Here is a 23403-nt window from a genome sequence, read left to right as displayed (position 1 = left end):
ATGATGTATGGGCTTTGCTCATTAATGACGACCGTACGGTGACCTATAGTTGTTAATGTTTGTGTCATTTTTGGTCTTTTTGGGATAGTTGTCTCATTGGCAAATGACAATCATACCACATCTTTTTTTATATTTTTCTTCATTTTTCTGATTTTTTATATCTCGTCTGAGTTGTTGTCACCCGAATGTTTACTCCATAATCTATGTCAAATTTTGCCACATTTGTCGTTTCCCCATATCCTTGCTTTTGTCTACTAAGTATATTATTATGATATTCTCCTGAAAAGAGCTCTTTTTGAATAAAAGGGATCAACGAACCCATTACCTTACCTTTAAGATAGATCAGTAAACATGGGCATACTTATGTGTGATTATTCAGACTAGTGCACACATTTTACAGTTCAAACAAGGCAATTCCGAGCGTGGCATCCCCCCGTATGTAACATATTGGGGATAAATATGGACACTATATTTTTATATGACACATGCAGAAAACGGTAAATTGAATATGCATATTTGATACATAAACTATTGTTTTAGAAATCAGCCAAAACATTCAGTAACTGGAAATACTTTTAATATTGTCTTTAGAACCAGCAGGTTAAAATATGAGCAACCAATTTCCTGTGTAGTATGATATTTCAAGGAGAAAAAACAAGTCCATCTGCATGACCTTTACCTTTGGCCTTGAACGTAAAAAATGTCAGATCATTACAAGAAGGAACATAATACCAAATGTGGATAAAATCTTTTGGAGTATATTGGTTTTAGAGTGTCCACAAGGGTGATATTTCCTTGTATTACAACTGCTATTGTGACCTAGACCCTTGAACTTTAAAGTCAATAGTGCTTAAGATATTCTTAACGAGTAACACCATACCAACTTTTGAGCATTTTGGTTCTAGAGTGTCCATAACAATTTTATCTACACGCAACTTACATGTAGTAGGCGAGGGGATAATAAACTAAGTTTTACATGTATAAGAAGTAGACAAAAAGATCGATTTCTTGCAATGTATTCCCTTTTCCTCTGCCTCTCCCTGATTTTGGTGGCATTATATGCAGAGACTCAGAGTCAAGTTTTACCCTTCAAGCCCACGGTCTTCCGTCTTATGATTAAACCAGAAATAAAATGTAAAATATATATAATACATATTCACTATTGATCAAGCAATGTCAAACGAACCCTCAACACCTGACGCACCTTCGGGGATTTTTTAACATGTTAAAAAATTTAGAACCCTTCCCGAAGTTGTCCCCGAAGTTGGGCATAAGGGATTCAGAAAGTAACTGCATTCTTATCTTTTTTTCTAATAATTTTGTCGAATGATTAGAATATATATCTGATTCCCAAAACCTATATAATATATAGTTTTAAAACAAATATATGTTGTTATCATAAGTCATAGTTTGTTCAATTAAGCTAAATGTCATGATGTATCAGTAGTCCGAAAAAAAAACCATGTATATTCTACATACACTCCGCTATTACACAAATGACTACGGCGTTAATAATAATACTCACAACATATCCTTTATATATATATATATATATATACATATTTATTTTAACAACGGCAAAATTAGATAAACAAGACATAGATGTTATAAGCACATCGTTTAAGCATCTAAGATAATTTATTTGTGTTGAATAAATAAAAACTGCACGAAAAACTTTGTAATAAAATCGAGCGTAATATTGCATAATCATTAAAGTTTCTTTTGAGTGGTTTCAGATTCATTCGACTTTTCAATACTTTTATGGTTATACAATCGTAATCATTATCTAGTCTAAATATCAAAAGACTATTTAGTACGAATGAAATGAGACAACTCTCCACAAGAGACCAACTGGCACAGAAGTTAACAAATAGAGGTCACCGTACTATCTTCAACATATATGTACAAAAAAAAAACAAGTTTAACATACTCAAACAGGTGATGTATTTATTGTTAAATGTGTTACCAGATTTTCTGTAAAAGATTCCCATTGCAAGACTTGCTGGATGGTTTTAAGAAGCAATAAAAATCCTTATATAGAAAAAAAAAACACTACCATTCAGATATTGTGAGTTACTCAATCTACGAAGTCCAGCAATTTGCAACTTTCTTAACTTTTTGCTAATTTACCACTGATTTTGATAGTTTTGAGTGAGAACCATGTTAAAGACAGCTACATACTGAAAGTCAGATATTGTTATTTAGTGGTTTCATTTTATTCAAGTATAGTGCGGTGACAGAGGTGTAAAAAGTCGTCTAGATTGCGAGTTTAATCTCCCCAAATAACACACGGCTAAAAATGGTCTTAACTTAAAGACAAATATGTATTCTTTAGTTTTTGCCCTGTCGTCAGAATTTCGTACGGTCACATTTTTCTAAAAAGTCGTTTTAATGACTAGTAGTATATTGGAGTGTTTCAACCCCCCTTTTTCAAAATGAAAAATTGTGTATGTTTGCTTACATTTGACTGAAATAGTTTTTCCTGAAGTTATTTTCATATATCGAAATATTCTATTTAGTATTTCATTTTCTTATAATCTATATAATTTGCGAAGTTTAGACTGTTAAAAATTGAGGTAATTTTAATTGCAAATTCAGACACAAACTTTAGTTTCTTCTTCATAGTAGTAATAAAAATTATTTAATAATATTTTTAGCATATAGTATTTCATAAAACTAATCAGTGATAAAATTTTCGGAAGCAAAATATGAAAAAACCTTAAGAAATCAATGGAAAAAGAATGGAATAAAAACTTCAATTTCAACACGGAACTTAATCACTTGCCTTCCGTCACATTTTGTGTATTAGTCAATAATTTGCTCTCAACTGATATATGATATTACTACCTTTTCGCTATAATATACACATATTTGCGCTGATATATGCTACATTCTTTGTTTGTATGTGTTTTATTCTATGTTTTTTATGTTATAAAACATTAAATATACTTTGTCAGAAAAGTCTAATTGTAAAATCAAAATAATTGACGGATAGTTTCAGTAAATATTCCGTGATATGTCAAGTCCGTTGCAACTTGCTCCATTAAGTCCAAAGAAAAGACAAAAGTTGTTAAATTTTATACCGTGCTTAATATGCAAAGAAAAGAAAAATCGACTGAAATTTTGAGTCAATTTACCAGTACAGGAAAGTAGATTTTTGTATCTGCATTGAATAAAAGATTAGATGAGGGGAACATCAATTTACAGAAGTCCGTGCAGGCTGTTTATCATTGTTCATGCTACAAAAGTTACACAAGTAAACATATTTGTTCCCCCTCTTAGAGCGGGGAAGCTTCTAATCTGATATTTAATGACGACATACAATTATCGGACTGTTGTCCCTCAGTTTCGGGTATGTGTACGCGTTCTAGAATGCAGTCGTTCAACTGGAGCGCTTGTATATTTTGTTGCAACAAAACATTTTAGAAAGATCAAAAATTACTCAAGTTTGAATCAGATGAGCGTATTAAGAATGTTTTAACCATGTCAGATAAAGTTAAAGTTGAAATAGTTTCCCGTCCATCTTTGAAACTTCAAGCACTCTGTCATTTTGGTTGCATTACAAATTATTTGCTAAAACCGAAAAAAAAAGCAAATACATGTATCTAAGATCACGTTACTGCTTTTACTAATTTTATTTTGGCTATTGACAACGATGTAATCAATGGTCATTCCTCATGACGCTGTTACTAGATAAATATACTTCTTAGTAGTAGATCTTTTCTTCAAGCTGATTCTAATTTAAAATATTCTACTTGTAAAATGCAGTCTAAACTCATTGATTTCTATAGAAATTCAGTTGTCAAACAACTTCAACAAGTTCAAGGCAAATATAACAATATTTTGTAGCAAAATAACTATTTGAGATGCCATATCAGTTGCTAGTTGAAAACTGAACTCAAAATTTTAATGTCAAATGTAATAGACACAAATAACGGACAGATATGTCATTCCACTGCAAGTATACAATAGAAAAGACATTTCTACAAACTCTACAGAAGTATACCCAACTTCGGAAGAATTGTCTCTTTCTCCTTCAATTCAGTCAATGCCTTCGTCTTTATTGCAATTCATTTTATGGTAACTCGATGAAACTGCATAGCCAAGACTATTCTCAGGAAATGGCATCACAGAAGTTGCGTAATTGCTACGCAATTGTTGCGTCAACCATTTGTGTGGCCATTTTTTTTAACTCCTTTTCATTTAGGATTGAATTTACAAATGTACCATGAGTTTGGTTCGAAACACCTTGTTGAAATATTGAATGCCAATGGATTTTATGCTTCTTAAAGTAGAGTGCGACGCTATCTAATGTGTTGCCAACCATGAAATTGAGCGAAATCAAGATAGTGTTCGTCTCATGCATAATGTTTTCCTATCATCTTTGCAGACAAGCATATGGATGTTATCTTAACCCCATTTTAGATCTCTGTTAAATCTTGGATGAATTGAAAGGGATGGTTTGAAGCTGGTATTTCTTTGGGAACAAATGTATTCGGACTTCTTACAATACCTTGTCTGTACTTGTAAAGAAAAACTCAAAATAACGTGTTTGCTTTGAGCAGAACCTTTCATGTTCATACCTGTGGCCATGAGTGAAATGTATAGAAAAATTAAAAACATGTCTTCTGACGGTTGGTGAAAATGAAGATGATGGAGATAACGGTTGATTATGTATAGAGCTTGTTGAACTGATACACACGGTCCCAGCCGCCGGGTTTGGGGAGTGTTGGCGTGCCCTTAAAAAAGTCAAACCCCGCCACATTTTGTTTGTGTCTGTTTCAAGTCACGAGACGGTAATGCAGTGTTTGTCGTATGTTTATACATACTATATTTTGTTGTTTCTTGTTCATTTTGTACATTAATCAGGTTTAGAGATTTTTCGTTTGTTTACAATATTCTTTTCGTGAATTGAAAACTATGCAGTTTAAATTTTACTCATTGTTGAAGCCAGTACGGGACGTATTGGTATTTTTTTTCTCATTTGGAGGATTGTCTCATTTGCAATCATATCTTCTTTTTTTATATGGAATACTTTTGAACTTTTGTGGTACGTTGCAAGGAAAAAAAGGGGGGGGTATAGGTACAAAACTTATGATGTAATAGATATCAACCAGAGTAAAATACGCAACAACAGATAATACTTTATGGAAGCAGTAATAATTGTGAAAAAAACCCAAAAGCAACGAATAGTCTATAATAAAACCTGAAGTATTCGCAAATCAATTTGAGGTCATATTTGACTGTAGTGTTCTATTGCTTTGATTTGATACCTCACCCAATATGATAGTTTAAAAAATGATTTTAAAGTATTGTCCTGCATGACACTTAATGTTTACCTGAAATTCAAATTTTTCAAAAGGTTAAGGTGCTCTTAACATTTTATAGGTTGAAAACTTAATTTTTGAAGTTTTGTTTATAAAATGTCGTTTTAGGATTTTTTTGATAAAATAAATCTTACTGATTAAGGTTTATATATAATAACAAACATTAATAAAGCCAAAACAGTATCGTTTGTATTTATGTGAGTTTAGAAATAGAAAAAAATGTCAAAATTGAAACCCTCCCAAATTTTCACAGATTTTCACATATGACCTTTGACCTCAATTAAAAAAAATTGTGACCATACCAAGTCCTGACGACAGGCATATTATTATAGTACACGATTTTCTCTTTCCAATGATATATTATATACATTGTAGGTGTGTGTTCGGTGGGGAGATTAAATTCAAAAAAATCTACCTTCAGTCACCGCACTTTATGTTATATTTGTTTGATGCATTGTAATCAAAATGCCGATAGTGATCTCGTTTCTCGTTTGAACTGCTTACTATGTTTTCTACTCAACACATATAATTTAATTTATTTTCAATTGTTAGATTCCACTTTTGGTCCCGAAGACGAGAGACTTACCATTATATGTATTTTGATAGTCGGCGTTTTGGCAATGTTATAGTCCGTATACTTTATCTTAAACAAACTTTTTATCCCATCATAACCAAATAAGAGCCATAATTGGGTGTAAATAACAAAAGGGAGGCTATATCAGATAGATTAACTCTCTAAACAATCAAATTAATCAGTAAATTAAGATGTACAAATAATTCATAAGGATGAAATCGTCAGTTTACTTCTCATTGGTTATTCTTTCTATTTAATGACAACATACCTTTTTGTAAACGTGTTCGCCTACAGGTATTATCTTGATATTATAAAAGATAGATATACCTTTTTAAAAATAGAAATATTTAGCAACACAAGATCGACAATTATGTCAAGTTTTGGCCGAAATAGTTAGTACAGACCATGTAGGAGTGGTTGTTCAATCTTTTCTTTTTACTTTTGTATGTTTTGGAAAAAACTAAAGCATGTTAAGGTGGTGGTGAAATACTGCAAACAGGAATAATTTTCAAAAAAAAGGAATCATTTATTATATTCTAGTATACATTTTCGAGATTGTCCTTTGTTAAAGATGCAAATATATCTAGATGAGATACGTAAGCTCTTAATAGCTGATAGTTATAGTTGATATTGAATATAATGATGTTTGTTTTCACTTGATTGATAGAGACTTATAGGCTGAATAATCGAATCTATAAACTGTAGTACTTTATTTGGTTCCACATGGTTCAAACAAACAAAAATGATACGGTTTATGTTCATCCTTTAGTTCTATTTTCTGGTTTCTGTTTTAACATTCAAAAAATATTGTTGAATAGTCTTTAAGGCAGATTTTCAACTTAAACCACTATGACTTCCTGCAAATATAAATTGACATTCATCTTCTATTCATTGACTTAAACATTTTCAACATCATTTTCATAATTTTGCACATTTACTAATGGCTTATAATAGGTAAACAACTTATGATCATCATTAGCTGATAGATATGATTTAAACCATTCGGCAGTACAATTTAAATATTTCATATCATTGTATGCATTTTGAAACACAGGAACGTTTGCTTGCAATCACTTTTCCATTTCACGTGAATAGTAGATAGGTACAATCTATGACTCACGTTAAATGGAAAAAGTTACTGCAAGAAAATTTTCCTGTACTCAAATAACCAGCGACAATTCGAGTTTAACAATAAGATTGGCAATGAGACTGAACACACACAAAGACAAAAGAATCAAAAACACATGTAGGTGCAACAAACAGTATTGAGCATAGACTTATGGCTATATCATATTTAGTTCCTAATTTGTATTTTGTAATTTGTAATTTGACTTTCCCTTTGGTATCTTTCGTCCCTCTCTTGTATAAACGAAAAAAAGTAAAATCACAAAAATACTGAACTTAGAGGAAAATCTATTCAGAAAGTTCATAATCACATGGCAAAATCAAATAACAAAACGAGTAATGAATATTTAAAACAAAAACTTATAAAAGATCAAACATCGACTACCAAAATAACAATAAAATTATAATGTAAATATGATATAAGATATTCACTAGGAAACTTTCAATCTTTTCATAAACATTCGAATATGTAGCTGTTTTAAAATAGTCATTTGACGTTTGAGCTCTCACATCTTCCCTTTTTAATATATTTTTAAACTGATAAAAGAAAAGAAAGTACGAAGTGGACAGTTAACCTATACATTTGATTAAAAATAACTCTTAAATTTAATGTTTGTAATTGACATAAAAACATTTAAGTGTTTTCGACTAATTTAACATTTAATAGCAAATAATTTACAGAAAATAACTGCACTTAGGATATTTCATATTCAAACAAGAGTGTTGTCTTTTGGGCTGATGATAACAACTGGGACAAAATGCAGTGGCATTAATTGGATAGTTGGTAAACTCATTACAGATATCTGGCTAAAATTAAGTTCGACTGATGCGCGTTTAGTCGAGCCATAACTCAATTAAAACTTTCCAATTAGAAAAGTTAGATATTCAATAACAAACATGGAGTACTTTAACCGAATATTAAAAAAAAATAACTTGGCATTTACTTTCACCCGTGATTTTATTCAATATTTTTATCTGAGAGCACGTGCTTATTTGATGAAATTAGACACAAATAATTGTATCAGGTATTAATTTTAAATGTGTTTTGAGAGAATGACATTCAAAAGTAAAATTATAAGTAACAAGTATTCATACTTCACCGGGAAAATATATTCGATTAGACTCGAATACATATATCAATATTATATAATATCTACCTTTCTTGATGTACTGCCCCCGCTCAGCCCTGAAAGATTATGGAACAACCCATGAGCAAGAATGAGAATGCTAGTTTGACGTGTATATTACGATTTGTAGGTGAACAAGAAGTAACGAAAGACCATGTTACAGGACAATTTTTACCTTAATATTCTGATAATTTGTCGTTATAAATGTTTTTATAATTGTCTCAGAATATTATTCTTTAATTATCAATGGATTTTAAAATATCCTTACATAAATGATAATTAATGTTATCACATGAAATAAAAGGTAAGAACATAAAAGTCGTATTTCAAATATATCTTTCAGGGTTTTTTTTATAATATGAGATATCTAAATAACGCAACACAGTCAAAGAAGTATGCAGTAAAATTGGTACTGTTCATATAAATACCCTTTTTGCAATATTGGATAAACGCCGAAACATCAGCAACTTTTAAATGCAAAGTCAACACAAAAGCAGCATTTTCATGAAATGAGCAGTGGTAAGACTTATTGCATTATAAGTACGTAAACTTACATAATACTAATTATTGAATGTGTGCGTAAAACATAATTATAAAAAATATATAAGGAATTAGTAAAACAATTTAAAGGACATAAACGTATTAATGCGTTTATTACCTTTATGAAATGTCGGATTGTTGTAAGATAATATTGCTATTGCAGCTGCTATTAATCCACAGCACATTACATACCACCACATCAAGTTCAGCACTTCATCTGTCAAAAAAAGAATTGTATGTTCATTGTAAGACAATTTTGTTGAATAGGATAAATCAACATTATTGGCATTGTAACACTTTAATTTGTTTGGTCCTTGGACGAAAAGTTAAATCTACTACTCGTTAAGTAAGATGGAAACCAGCACACAGCCGTTTTTTTTTTAAACTAATCAGATCTAGTCAAATTTAAATATATTTTGAGATCGTCGGCATACACAATAAGGTTGCAATTCCAAAACTATGTCCTATTCTACAAATATTCGTTAAATTATTTCAAGTATGTCCCTTTTCCTCGTTTTAGATAACAACTTACCATCATCAGCCTATTCTGAGATAGCAGATTGATCACAACAAAGAGTATCTTGAGGGAATTGAATTTTTTTTTGCATTAGGTACAATGCATATGCTCTATTTGACCATACATGTATATACTTTCATTTAAACAAACACAAATTTAACAAAGTGCATGTGTTCCTGAGTTTTATTGCGTGTTAAGCCTTTACACTCTTTATCCTGTTATCATTTTATAAAGGTCTAAGCTTAGGTTAACAGTAATTAAAATAAATTGACTCACCATCATTTTCCTGTATATTCGTATCAATGAGGGACATTGGTCAATAATTCCCCTTTAATGATAACCCAGGTGGCAGTGCTGTAGTTCAGGTCCAACACACACAGCATCTCTTATCTATATCCTATATAAACTTACAGTGTTGATATTTCTTTACATATAAATAATTATAAGTTTTGTTAATTGAAATGCCATTTACTTGTTGTTGTGTACCTGGATGTTCTAACAGAGGTGGACATCTTTTCCCCAAAAATGGGGAATTAAAAAAGAAATGGTTAAATGCAATCAAAAGAAACTCTTATGAAGAAAAACACAAAGAATGGACACCAAGCTAAAGCAGTGTTGTTTGTCATGATCATTTTTTGCAAAATGATTACACATCAATTACAAGTTATTGAAATTAAATTCCAAAGATTTAATACTAAAAAAAAAAAATTAAAAAAAAGTCTAAAACACGCTTATATTTTTCTTTAATTCTTATTTAACCTCATAAAGGGAAGAATAAAATGAGAGCATTTGTTGCAATAGAAATGCAAATAGAATATTTTCTTTATTTTATTTTGTTAACTCATGATAGAAAGATTTATTTGTAATGTGTCATTATTACATGTAGCATAATTTGTTAATTATCAATGTTTATACAGATAATGTACTTTCACATGTCATACCCTGCTGTGATGATTTCTAATGTGGTTGTTTAATCTGTTAAAAGTAAGCTGGATTAATGAAAACAGTGTATGATAAACAGATAAAAAAAATATCAGGTCATCTTTTTAATATTAATAATTAATTATGTGTTTATTCTTGTAGGCACAGATGTTAGCAGAAAACAGTTGAAAAAAGGATCAGTTCCATCTGTATTTTGTTGGAAAAGAAAATTATCCTCAAACACCCCATACAGAAGTGATCGACTTTTTAAAGAAAACAACAAAACAAAATCTGAACTATCATTCACAGAAGAAAATATTGAAATAAATGATCCATGTACTTCTGATATAGGACGGGAAGAATGTGTCGAGTCTACAACAGCACCCATAGTACCTGATGCAGAGTCGCACATATTATATACTGCTGTTCCACTGAATAGTGAATTTAGCTGTCAAACGCCATCCTGGGTTTCCCTTTCTATAGAAAATTTTAGGCATGATGATGCTGGTATATTGTTTTATACAGGGTTGGCAAATTTCAATGACTTTATATTTGTCTTGGCTTCTTTTGGAGAGGGAATAAACCACATGAACTACTTGTATAACAGAGTGGACCAACTTAATATTGAAAATCTATTTTTTTTTAACCCTTATCAAGCTAAGAAGACACAAAACCAATTTTGAACTTAGTAGACTGTTTGGCATTTCTGAACATTCAGTGACAAACATATGGATCACATGGCTGAACTTTATGTCTAGACAATGGAATGAGTTAGATTTGTGGCCTAGTCGAGATTTAATCCGCTTTTTTAGTCCATCTGATTTCAAGCTGAAATTTCCATCAACTAGACTGCTTGTAGATGGGACAGAAATGCCTGTTAAGAAACCGAAGTCTCCAATTGCTCAACAGTCTACTTATTCTACATGCAAGAACAGAAACACAGTTAAAGTCTTGGTAGGATGCTCACCCAGTGGTCTGGTGTCTTATGTTTCTGATTCATACGGCGGATCAGTAAGTGACCATCAAATAGTGGAAAGGAGAAATCTTATTAACTTATGTGATCCTGGGGATTCCATTATGGCAGATAAAGGCTTCAACGTTCAGGACTTATTTGCACCAAGCGACGTAACTATTAATATTCCAACATTTTTTAAGAAACGTAACAGAATGACTGGGAAAACAGTTTTAAGAGATAGAAAAATATCCAGTAACCGAAGCGTGTCCACATTGAACGAATCATAGGATTAGCAAAGACATTTAAAATCCTTACTGTTGCAATGAATAGAACAGAAACAAAACTTTCAAGTGATATAATTTTCGTAGTTTTCATGCTTTGCAACTTTAGGCAATGTATCATACCAAGACATGCGTAAACCTAAAAATGACAAAATCAAAGTGTAATTGAACTTGTATTTTAAAACATAATGAATGCATAAACAATATTTAAAGCCTTAGTATATGCATATAATTCAATATACATTTGTAAACAAAGTAAATATTCTTCTATTGATACATTGAAATCACCCATGTTACCAGGAATACTTATCATAACTGTTGTACATAAATTTGTCAAGAACAACCTGCTTAAAATATTTTTTATAAAATGAAGTTAAAGAACCTTTCATTTCAACAATAAAAGATCTGTCATTTCTTTGAATTGTTATTAATTTGTGATCTTCATGTGTGTAAACAAAAAAGTCACATGTTTGTTTCCCAGTGCAAAACAGTTGTCCCTGTATTTGATAGTAATAGTCATGTTTTGGGTCTAAAATCAACTCCCCATTTACCTCAGACAAGTAAGGAACAGATTTAGGTGTGATCAGTTCATTTCGTGCAGTATACGGACATTTGATTTCTAACAATGTATTGTTTTCTGTTAATCCATCTGGAGAAGCAGCTAGAAAAGGATGCATTTTTGACACAAATAATCCACATTTAACAGTTTCTAGCTTCGTAATCGACTCATATTTCTCTATTGCTGATACACGTGCACCTCTTGTTTTTAATTCTTTTTTAAGCTCAGGCAGTGTCCAGCTTCCATAATTTGACATATTGGTAGTGAAATTGACTATAAAACAGTTTATAATAAATAATAATGAACCAAAGGAATTTATAATATCTAAATTATCAGTATAAAAATGTTTATATATAGTATCAATGAATGCATGCTGGCTTTCTTATCATACAACAGATGTGGTTGGACCTGATCTACCACAGCGCCATCTGTAATTAAGTGGGGATAATCTTCACCAATGTCCCTCATTATAAATACACCTTCACCTACAATTGCAAACGAAGCGTTTAATAAATTATAATTTATAAAAAAAAGATATCATTCACATCGAGGTTTCCTTTTAAAACTTGCAATACGCATATATGCTATGGAAAATAAAACCAAAAAGGAAAGGGTGGATATAAATAAATCAAACCAAAAGCAACAAATGGTATGAAAACGAAAGGGCAATCAGAGGTCTATGTTCAGATTTCTAGACGAGACAAGTGTTCATATAGTATGACGCAATAATAAAAACACAAGGATATGACACAAAACTACTAGATTCAAAATAATGTGCATAAGCAGTAATGGAAAACAAACGTCTATTGTCAACATGTGGTATGCGAGTTTCAAAATCATGTAATCAAAGGAGTAGGGGCATTAAGGCCTAGTTTTGGCCTAAGAAAATGAAATGTTTGATAACTATTTCAAATTGGCACATAATGTTTAGGAATGCACAGGTTCAAGAAGTACAAATGAAAAACATTAAGATTTTTATCTGATGACGTCACAATTACGTCATAATATTTACTATTTTCACAAAAGCCATGAAAAATACAGAATTTATGCAGTTTTCTGACTTTATGTCCATTGTGGAAACATCCTGCGCAGCCGAGAACCAACAAAATAATTTAACAAAAGCTTTATTATAACTATTGGCATTATCTCATCAAATATAAAGTTGTTTCTTGGATGCGCACATACTTTCTCAGTCTAAAATATACTTAAAATTTGATGAAAAAACAAGGAAAATCACGAAATTTAACAAAATATGCAAATTAGGTTATGATTTGTTGCCATGGTAACTTGTTTGATGTCAATTTTTTTGTGTTTTTGTTTGTACCTTATACCTTAGACAAGTTTTCAGTAATTTAAGAATATGTATGATAACTTTAAAATTTGCATAAATTTTTGGGCCAAATAAGGGCCTTATTGCCCCTACTCCTTTCCAGATGATAAATACTGTAGATTTAACTCGTTACGAGTTAGTTAAGTTCCTCATTAAGCCTGTCTAGGCTATAAATTCATCTATGACCATAATTTCTTTTACTCTAAACAAGTTTGAACATATTTCGAGTGTCCACAAATTTATAGCGTACAAATAAGATAAATAATATATAAACTTATACCTGTTTTGTATTCAGAAACATTACTTGTACAAGAAATATTGTTTCCTTCGCTTTGACTGCCAGAGTTGTTGTATTCATAATCTGGATCTATAAGCCAAAAAAATGGATATATAATTTATATTGATATTGATAAGATACAGCATACAATACATGATAAACCCAAATCTGGCACAGTCAAATATGAAAATTCACTTCTATCACTTATGTGCTTTGTCGATATGCCTTTTTATGTTTCTTTGATAAATATATGACGTAGCTCAGTACTTAAACATCACGTCATTGTGGTATTTACAATGGTAAATTGGTTTATGATTGTCTTTAACTTTTGCTAATATGCTTGGTTAATATGCCAATGTGTGCTTCTTTGTTTTTATAGTGATTAAGATTATAACACAATGTTGACTGCTGTACCCCTATTTATGACATTTTGCCTATTATGTCTGTTTGTTTTGTTCACACATCGTTGTCAATATTATGAAATTTGATGCGACTGTCATACAAGTGAGAGGTTCAGCTAGCTTTAAAAGCAGGAGGTTTAATCAATCATTTTCTATATACGAAAATGCCTGTAACAAATTATCAATATGACAATTGTTAGTTTAAACATATTTATCATCCTTCCCTACGGCTATATCTGTTTCCTCAACGTATCCGTAAAACTCGTATCACGATAGCGCGTGCTCTGAGGAGACATTATCAACTTGAGGTGGAAATATCAACAAATTCTCCCAACATTTATTCCATCATTATGTAACTTACAAAAGTGATTTGCACTAATAAATTATACTTGCATAACAGTTTTTGCATTGTGCAATTTTTATGTTGCCAAATTTACCTTTTATTATTGAATAAGCAATAGTAAAAACTTGTCCCACCGGATTCTAAATAACGTCGGCCGGGACTACTTTTTTTTTAAATTGAACTCTGTGTACTTACATGAACTCCTTGTATGACCTACATTGAGATCAGTCTACCGAAACAAATGTCAACAATGCGGGGGTGGAAAATTTAACAATTAAAACTTTATTTACAGTATAAACCAATTATTCACAGTAAAACCAATAACAAATTTAATTTTAATTGTTTAAATGCACTTGTGTTTAATCACAGCAAAGATAAAACATTTAACATTAAATTATGCAAAGTTCTATCAGAGCTCAAACCCCCTTTTCCTGCCAAGTCTAAAGCACTTATTCCGTCTGCTGAAACAAAACAAAACAAAACAAACACACAAAATGGCCACTGATACAGAGAGTGATAGTGAATCATGGGAATCGGGAGACAATTCAGACACAAATACATTATTAAGTGAAATGGACAGCCCTTCATGCAGTTACTGGGACTTTTCAAAACCAAGTTCAAGCACTAGATATAAATACCTCCCTGTAAATGTTGACAAATTTCAAAAACAAAGTGCCACAAATGAAAAACAACAGGAAAATGCACCAGTAACAGTGACTACCATGCATTTGATTCGTATCACTATTATTACACTCTTTTTTCCTGGTAATAGAAGCTGATCAATTTAACTTCGAAAAAAGGTCTCAATTATTTCCGAACTTTTAATAAAAAGAACACCGACGCATTTTGCAATATGAAAAAGCATGGCTACAATTATTTTAGTCGATGTTTGGTTCCAAAATTATTTGTTCTACTCTTTTCAGCACCTTCTTGCTATTTACCCCTGTCTTTATCTAAATTGATTATAGACATAAAATACATAAAAATACTCCAACATAAAAATAGATATAAAAGGATGTGGTATAAGTGCCAATGAGACAACTCTTCATCCAAATTACAATTTATAAAAATAAACCATTATAAGTCTAAGTTCAGTATTCAACATTGAGCCTTGTCTCACACCGAACAGCAAGCTATATATGGACCCAAAGTGAAAAACCATTAAAACGATAAAAAACACAAACGGTTTAATCTATTTAAAAACGAGAAACGAGAAACACTTATGAACAACATCAACAAACGACAACTACTGAACTTCAGATTCCTGTACATTTAAGTCGAATAAACTTGTTTCTATTTTAAAGCCAATTAATATAACTTTACCTTCTATCGTAAGATGAAACAGCCACGAAGTAAAATTCATGTCATGCAAGCATTGATAGGTTCCATTATCAGCTTTAGTTAAATTCATTATCGTCAAATTAAATTCTCCTTTTTCAATATTAACATTGACCTCAGTATTTGGTTGCAAATTGGCGCCTTTTCCTTTAGTTCCTCCATACAACGTTGTTATAGGATTCTTGGACACATTTTTCCTGAACCAACTAACAGTTTTATTCACACCAGCTGGTGGACATGATAATGTAACGTTTTCTCCAACACAAGCGTAAATTGTTGTATTATTTTTGGAAGACACACATGCTGAAATGGTTTATCAATTTGTATACTTAATTATTAGTACAATAACTTAAGAATTGGTCAAAGTAGAAAGAATAAGCTGTAAGTTTTTGTCCCGTTTCTATATACCGAATAGCCACTCTTATTCTTCTTTTTTTTTGAAAAAAATATATACAAAGAAACCATTGCACAGACAAGCATTATTCTACCACAAAGTTATATACATTGATTTGCATTGTTGTACTACATTTTTAAAAAGATTTACTATAATTCATTACCAGCACAGTTCTGAAATAAAATTCCTGTGAATATCATAGCCATTTTATACGTTTTATAAGTTAATTACAAAAACTCCAAAGTAAGATAAAATTTGAATTGTTCTACTCAGTAGAAAAGTTTTATTCAGGATCAAAGAAAGATAACAACAATCGTTAGTTTCTGTTTATCGGTTAAGAAGCAATCTTTAGTAATGTCATTTGAAGCAGTAATTCAATGTATATCATAGTAATAATGTTCAAGTATTTTGCGATTTCAACTCTCTCTAAAATTCTTACTTTTTATGGTTCATTATTCAAATTTGTCCAAAAGAGGTAACTCTATTTTAATCCTAAATGAAAATAAAATTCTTTCGTATTTGCCTATTCATTGTAGAATAAGAATAGAATCATCATACCAAAATTTATGACAATTTCTATCAGACTTTTTTTCTCAGTTATATTTATGACTGTCCTTCTATTATCTTTCGTCCCTCTTTTATACCTGTTTGATAGCCCTCTTCAAAATTTTACGTTAATAAAAGTGTGGCACAAACATTTTCAAACCAATAACATGATAAATCAACGCTCACCTTCAATCGAGAAAAGAATGATGACCGTTTTCAAAATTTGCTCCATGATATAAGTATCTAATAAGTGTCAATTTAAATAATTTCCGTCAATTAATGAAATAAAGCAATAAGGAAAAAAAATCATTTACAAAAAATATGGAATAATTAAGCATAAAAATGATCACGTCATCTATTACTCATCGTTTCCCATTAAGGTATTCTTTTTTATTTAACTACTTCCTTTATACATGTACACTTAAAATTTGGTATGTCAATAATGTAGCAATGAAAATAAGTATCTTTCATATACACTCAAATAAATGCATTATATTAATATTGCCTTATTAAAAAACAATAAGAGCATAGTGTCCTCATTTTATCATGAAAAAATTAAATAGTAAAATGGAAGCTGCTGATCACAAGTTCGTTTACATTGTCATACATATGTTATAAGGGATTAATGTTATCCTATCCTTTATGTTCTATACGTCCGTTTTTTGGTATTTTTGCATTCTACAGTAAAGATAAGGGGCTTTGATATGATTGCCTATGTGACAAATATCCACCAAACTTCAAATGAAGGGGATGCAAACAGAAATAGGCAACTGGACACCTTTCAACAATGAGATTACCCAAAATCGTAAAAGTAGGCTTTAAAAGGCTTGGAAAATATGAAACAATTAAATGAATAAAATCAACGTCCTAATTTAAAATAAAAAATGTACGAAAATTAAATATGGCAGACCAACAATAACCACTGCTCAGCATGATCCTGAGGAACAGGCAAACACATTGTGTTTCATGTTTAAAACATTTTCAGAGGAATCAGCCAAACCATTAACCTAGAAAAGTAATATACTAAATAATAAAACGAAAAACAAGTATAAGAGACAACAATAAACGATCACCTTTAAATTATTTCTGATTTGGAACAGGAAAATATAAAATTAACCGGGTTAAACATGTTTGAAGGCCCCAATCGTCCACTTACCGCCGCCAGTTATGTAACAGCGCAATATAAGACAAAAAATGGAAGTTTTTAACACCTTGACACCTTGACTGGCTATACAGCCCTTGCATAGTCAGACAACAAAATAAGAACAAAATTTTACAATCAGTTGAAAAGGCTTGACTCATTCAATCAATGGAAGAAAGAAAACCCTTTAACAAAAGCAAATAAGAACGGACGTGCCATGACATTTTTTCGTCCCTCACACCAACTTAAAACAACAATAAACACATCTAATAGTAATCGTAGTTACTGGTAGCTATTTCAAATATAATAATAGCTTATAATAAAATGTAACTTATACTAAAGTATCAATCAAAACACATCCAATACTAATCGAATTTCCTATCATGATTTTCTTGATAGCGGGTTGCTACTTGCAAGGAAGCTATTAAACAAAGAGTTCCAAATGGTGAAGTTAAAATCATCCTTTCGTAAATTTTACGAACGCCATCACGAGTTGGTTGACCGTTATGGAATAACCGTTTCACAAATTATATCAGATATGTTCCTTACGTCGTGACTACAATCACCTTCCCGTTCATGAATGTGACCGAATTAGACTATTTACCGGATTTGTTATCACATAAGCCACATGTGGAGCAGGATCTGCTTACCCTTCCGGAGCACCTGAGATCACCCCTAGGTTTTTGTTGTTTATTCTTTAGTTTTCTATGTTGTGTTATGTGTACTTTTGTTTGTCATTTTTTCTTTTTCATTTTTAGCCATGGCGTTGTCAGTTTGTTTTGGATTTGTGAGTTTGACTGTCCCTCTGGTATCTTTCGTCCCTCTTTTAGTATGAAGACGTCATTAACAATCTGTGCAAACCATGAAATTGTGCAATACATAAACACTGAATTCGTATCGACGTATTGCATTAACGTGAATGTGAATATATGTAAAACAGTAATGATGATAAGTATGGTTTTTATCTACTGATATCAAAAGCAATTTGTACACCAACACCAACAAAAAAATATATTAAAGGATTCATGGACAGCTTAGAATTGGTTCCATTCAGAATCGGTAAAAAACGTCACCAGAAATTAAAGGTTGTGATATTTCGTTTTAGTTTTTCTATACAAACAACCAAAATTCCAAACCAAATTTTGTATCTATGAAAGAATTTAGTAACAGTGTTTTGTGCGAATAAAATTATGTACTTAATAATCACAAGTACTACAAAGTAAATTAAAAATTTCATGACTATGTCGAACGCATCTCCCATTGAACCTGAATAAGAATATGATATATACGGTTCAGTCTGTTTCATATCTTACGAACTTAAAATTTAGGAAAGAACAGTTATTGATTATTTAAAAGTAAGTTCATATTGGGTTAATTTGGGAAGTATATTTGAAAAATTCTTGGTCATTAAACGACAAATATAACTATGATAACGGTAACTATTCCATGTTGGTCAAACATGTGTGATTTTACTTTTTTGAGTGCTTGTTTTTGTACGTCTTCTTGATAAGCTATCGCCTTTGACTTCATATGCAGATATTTTATTGTTAGTGTGTTTGTGTGTTGTTGATGCATACATATTACCTTCTGTTACCATTTTATACGGTTTTTTCTAAACTTTCAGCTTTGGATAAAACCAAATGCTTAAACTCGATATCATTAAGTTCTAAATTATACAGCAACTTTGCTACAATGGTATAGGTCGGATTCGTGTTATGTTAGTATGTCAGCTGTGTTTTAATTGTTCCGTTGGCATTTGGTTTGGTCGGTTTTCTAGACTTCTTCTTTAAGATTTTGCTTTGGAATTCGGTCTTTTTGTAATTAACTTTCATCAGTCTTTAACAATTACAATTCATTTTCTGGGAAAAGGTTTATTGTATATTTAAAATTCGGATCATTGAATAATGGCTTTCAATAGTTTTTAAGAACAGGACAGTCTCATAAAAATGCTTCTCGTCATCTACTGAATCGTTACATAATTTATATTTTGCGTCAGTATTTTTATTAATTTCGGTATTTAAAATTGAGAATGGAAATGGGGAATGTGTCAAAGAGACAACAACCCGACCAAAATAAAAAAATACAACAGCAGAAGGTCACCAACAGGTCTTCAATGTAGCGAGAAATTCCCGCACCCGGAGGCGTCCTTCAGCTGGCCCCTAAACAAATATATACTAGTTCAGTGATAATGAACGCCATACTAATTTCCAAATTGTACACAAGAAACTAAAATTTAAATAATACAAGACTAACAAAGGCCAGAGGCTCCTGACTTGGGACAGGCGCAAAAATGCGGCGGGGTTAAACATGTTTGTGAGATCTCAACCCTCCCCCTATACCTCTAACCAGTGTAGAAAAGTAAAAGCATAACAATACGCACATTAAAATTCAGTTCAAGAGAAGTCCGAGTCTGATGTCAGAAGATTTAACCAAAGAAAATAAACAAAATGACAATAATACATAAATAACAACAGACTACTAGCAGTTAACTGACATGCCAGCTCCAGACTTCAATTAAACTGACTGAAAGATTATGATTTCATCATATGAACATCAGGCACAATCCTTCCCGTAAGGGGTTTAGTATCATACCATCATAACATATATGAGAAGAACATAACCCGTGTCATGCCAACAACTGTTTTTAGAATAAATGTGTTTAGTTCCGACGCAAAGACCTTATCAGTGACTCAATATTAACTCCAAAATATGCAATCTTTAATGACTTGACAACAGTATCGTAATTATATCCCTTCTTAATAAGTCTATTCAAAGGTTTTGTAAGTTTATGAGGTGAATACTGACACCTTTGTGCTTTATAAAGAATATTTCCATAAAAAATTGGATGTGAAATACCTGAACGTATAAAAAGTCTGCATGTTGAGCTATATTTTCGAATGATGTCTTTATACCGATGATAAAATTTAGTAAATGTTTTGACTAGTTTGTGATATCGAAAACCCTGGTGTAATAATTTTTCAGTAATACATAAATTTCTCTCGTTAAAATCTAAAACATTGTTACATACACGAGCGAATCGTACAAGTTGAGATATATAAACACCGTAAGATGGTGACAAGGGAACGTCACCATCTAAAAACGGATAATTAACGATAGGAAATGAAAAATCATCCCTTTTATCATAAATTTTAGTATTCAGCTTTCCGTTAGTGATATAGATATCAAGATCGAGGAAAGGGCAGTGGTCATTGTTAGTATTAGCTTTATTTAAAGTGAGTTCACCAGGATAAATTTCATTAATATACATACTGAAGTCGTCATTATTGAGAGCCAAAATATCATCCAAATATCTAAAAGTATTATTAAATTTGTTTATCAGATGTTGTTTTGATGGGTCTTTGCTTATTTTTGTCATAAATTGTAACTCGTAACAATACAAAAAGAGGTCCGCAATAAGTGGTGCACAGTTAGTCCCCATTGGAATTCCGATAATCTGACGATATACGGAATCCCCAAAGCGAACAAAAATGTTATCTAGTAAAAATTCAAGGGCATATATAGTATCAAAGCATGTCCAATTAACATAGTTTTTTTTGTTTATTGCTACTAAAAAATGACCTAAAAGAGTTTGAACATATATATTCACATTCTGATTTTTTGAATGCCCATTTAATTAGGTGTGTGAATTTTTTCTTAATGAGAATGTGAGGCAATGTGGTATACAGGGTAGAAAAATCAAAACTTTGAACAGATTCAAAATCACCAATATAAGCATGCAATTTATCAAGTACTTCCAACGAGTTCTTGACACTCCAAAAGTAATTTATTCCACTATTTTCGAAGGCCTTATTTGAACAATTTATTATAAGGTTTTTAATTGTACCAAGTGTGCTGGTAAGAATAATAGACAATTTAGTAGTTGAACAATGGCTTGAAGACGAAATAAATCTATATTTGTAAGGGGTTTTGTGTAGCTTCGGAAGCCAATACATAGTTGGAACTTTCATTGTATTTGGCTCTGCTTGTAAAGCGGTGGCTAAAAGTTTATGTTTGTTACAGATTTCGTTTTCTGAAAATGGAGTCAGTTGGAATGTTGGTGAATTGGTGATTTCCTTTTGTATATTAAAGTTATGATCATTTGATATTGGCAAAACATTTTTTTCTCTAATTTTCGGTAAGTTTTAATCTTATTTACAGTAATATTACAAATTATTAGGAACTATCAAACTGGTCTTCGTTATTGGTAAATTTGGCACTAATTCTAATTTGAAGATTTCAGATTCTCATAAATCACGATTTGTTTTTTAGAAAGATGCCAGGTATTTCCTCATATTCCGTGCTTTCCTGTACATCCACGGTATCGTATTCATGTACATCTAGTCCACTATGAACAAAACTATGATACGGATGTAAATAATCTTCTTCGTTGATGTTTTGAGATCTGTTAGAAAGGGAAGACGACTGACTAGTATTGGTTTTGCTCAAATCACTTTTTTTGTCATCGGAAGATGCATTCTGTAAGTCTTGTAGAATTTCAGACAACAAATGTAGATTTCTTGATTCTTCGTGCACATCTTCTTCATCATTAAATACTTTTTGCATTTCGATTTGAAACGGTGAGTGTCTAACAACGTCTGTCTGTGTCACGGGGGCATTCGTTTGTTGAAATTGTAATCTGATAAAAGCATGACAAATGAGTGAAACTATAATCAAAACCAAAACTACAAGTACAACGATCACAGCAAAAATGATATTGTCCTTTGTCAAGATTCCTGAAAAATAATTGTTCATTTGATTCATTTATGTGCAGTCACACTTATAGTTCTTCTTTTCAGGTGAAAGGATAACAGTATTTCGATAAAAAATGGTTCAATATTATTATTTGGTGTTTGTTGTGGCGATCACAATAATTTATTTGTAAAAAAAGAAATATGTTAATATTATACCTTTTTGATGTTATTATCATAACTTTTTACCATAAAATTGAAAGTAAAATCATGAAATCACCCTAAATGTATTTAGATATTATTCCAAGGTTCAGTTTGGTCACATATCTATAACGGTGACCTATTGTTGTTCAAGTCTGTCTAATTTTGGTCTCTTGTTGACAGTTGTCTCATTGGCAATCATACCGCAACTTTTTTTCTTTTGGCTTTCAAGGACATGTATTTAACTTTGAGCGTTCCTGGTCGAAGTTAAAACTAGAAAAGCGCTTCAAACGCACAATTGTTTAAAAGTTGTATTAACTTTTTTTCACAAAGTAACATTTGTAAAAAGACCTTTCACCCTACACGTGTACATAATTTTGTTCCAAGCCGACCGAGCATGCTCGTACTCGTTAGTGCTGTGTGCTTAACGCATATCATCATATACCAATGTTAAGTGTTTGGTTTAACACAGACGAAACTCGAAACCAACGCCTTCCATGTCTATTCAACGTGTACATGCTACCACAAGACCATATATTTAGAAATATTAATTGAAAATTAAAAAAAGGTCGAAATTAAAAGAAGTATGAATGTGTAAAATGAATATACAACAATTTCAATTTGGTATTCTTCAAAATATCTTTAATTTAGAGTGTTCACAGTACTGTGCCTTAACGTTAAAGTATATATTTTACCCTTAACAGCATTTTCTGAGCACTTTGGGATTACAGTTGTTATTGGTTCTTTGTTTATATTTGCGATGGTACTGTCTATTCAATTAAAGAATCCAAATGAAGAAAACAAAGAATTTTAAGGTA

At 31.3% G+C, this 23403-nt stretch overlaps 1 protein-coding gene across 1 annotated transcript; it reads right to left on the bottom strand.

The window, feature by feature from the left end:
- Positions 1 to 6645: 6645 nt before the first annotated feature.
- On the bottom strand, positions 6646 to 16215 carry LOC134684743 (uncharacterized). Its single transcript, XM_063544050.1, has 8 exons — positions 16173 to 16215; positions 15601 to 15918; positions 13537 to 13617; positions 12395 to 12411; positions 9487 to 9514; positions 8812 to 8910; positions 8184 to 8212; positions 6646 to 6758 (listed from the first exon to the last, which is right to left on the bottom strand). Exons 1-8 carry the CDS (start codon positions 16213 to 16215, stop codon positions 6741 to 6743), a joined length of 633 nt encoding a protein of 210 aa, XP_063400120.1. The 3' UTR covers positions 6646 to 6740.
- Between the last annotated feature and the right edge of the window lie 7188 nt (positions 16216 to 23403).

This window comes from Mytilus trossulus, chromosome 9 (genome assembly GCF_036588685.1).
Source record: "Mytilus trossulus isolate FHL-02 chromosome 9, PNRI_Mtr1.1.1.hap1, whole genome shotgun sequence".
NCBI classification, from domain to species: Eukaryota; Metazoa; Mollusca; class Bivalvia; order Mytilida; family Mytilidae; genus Mytilus; species Mytilus trossulus.
Note: the sequence above shows the minus strand (reverse complement) of the source record. Positions and strands in the feature narration are given on the sequence as shown.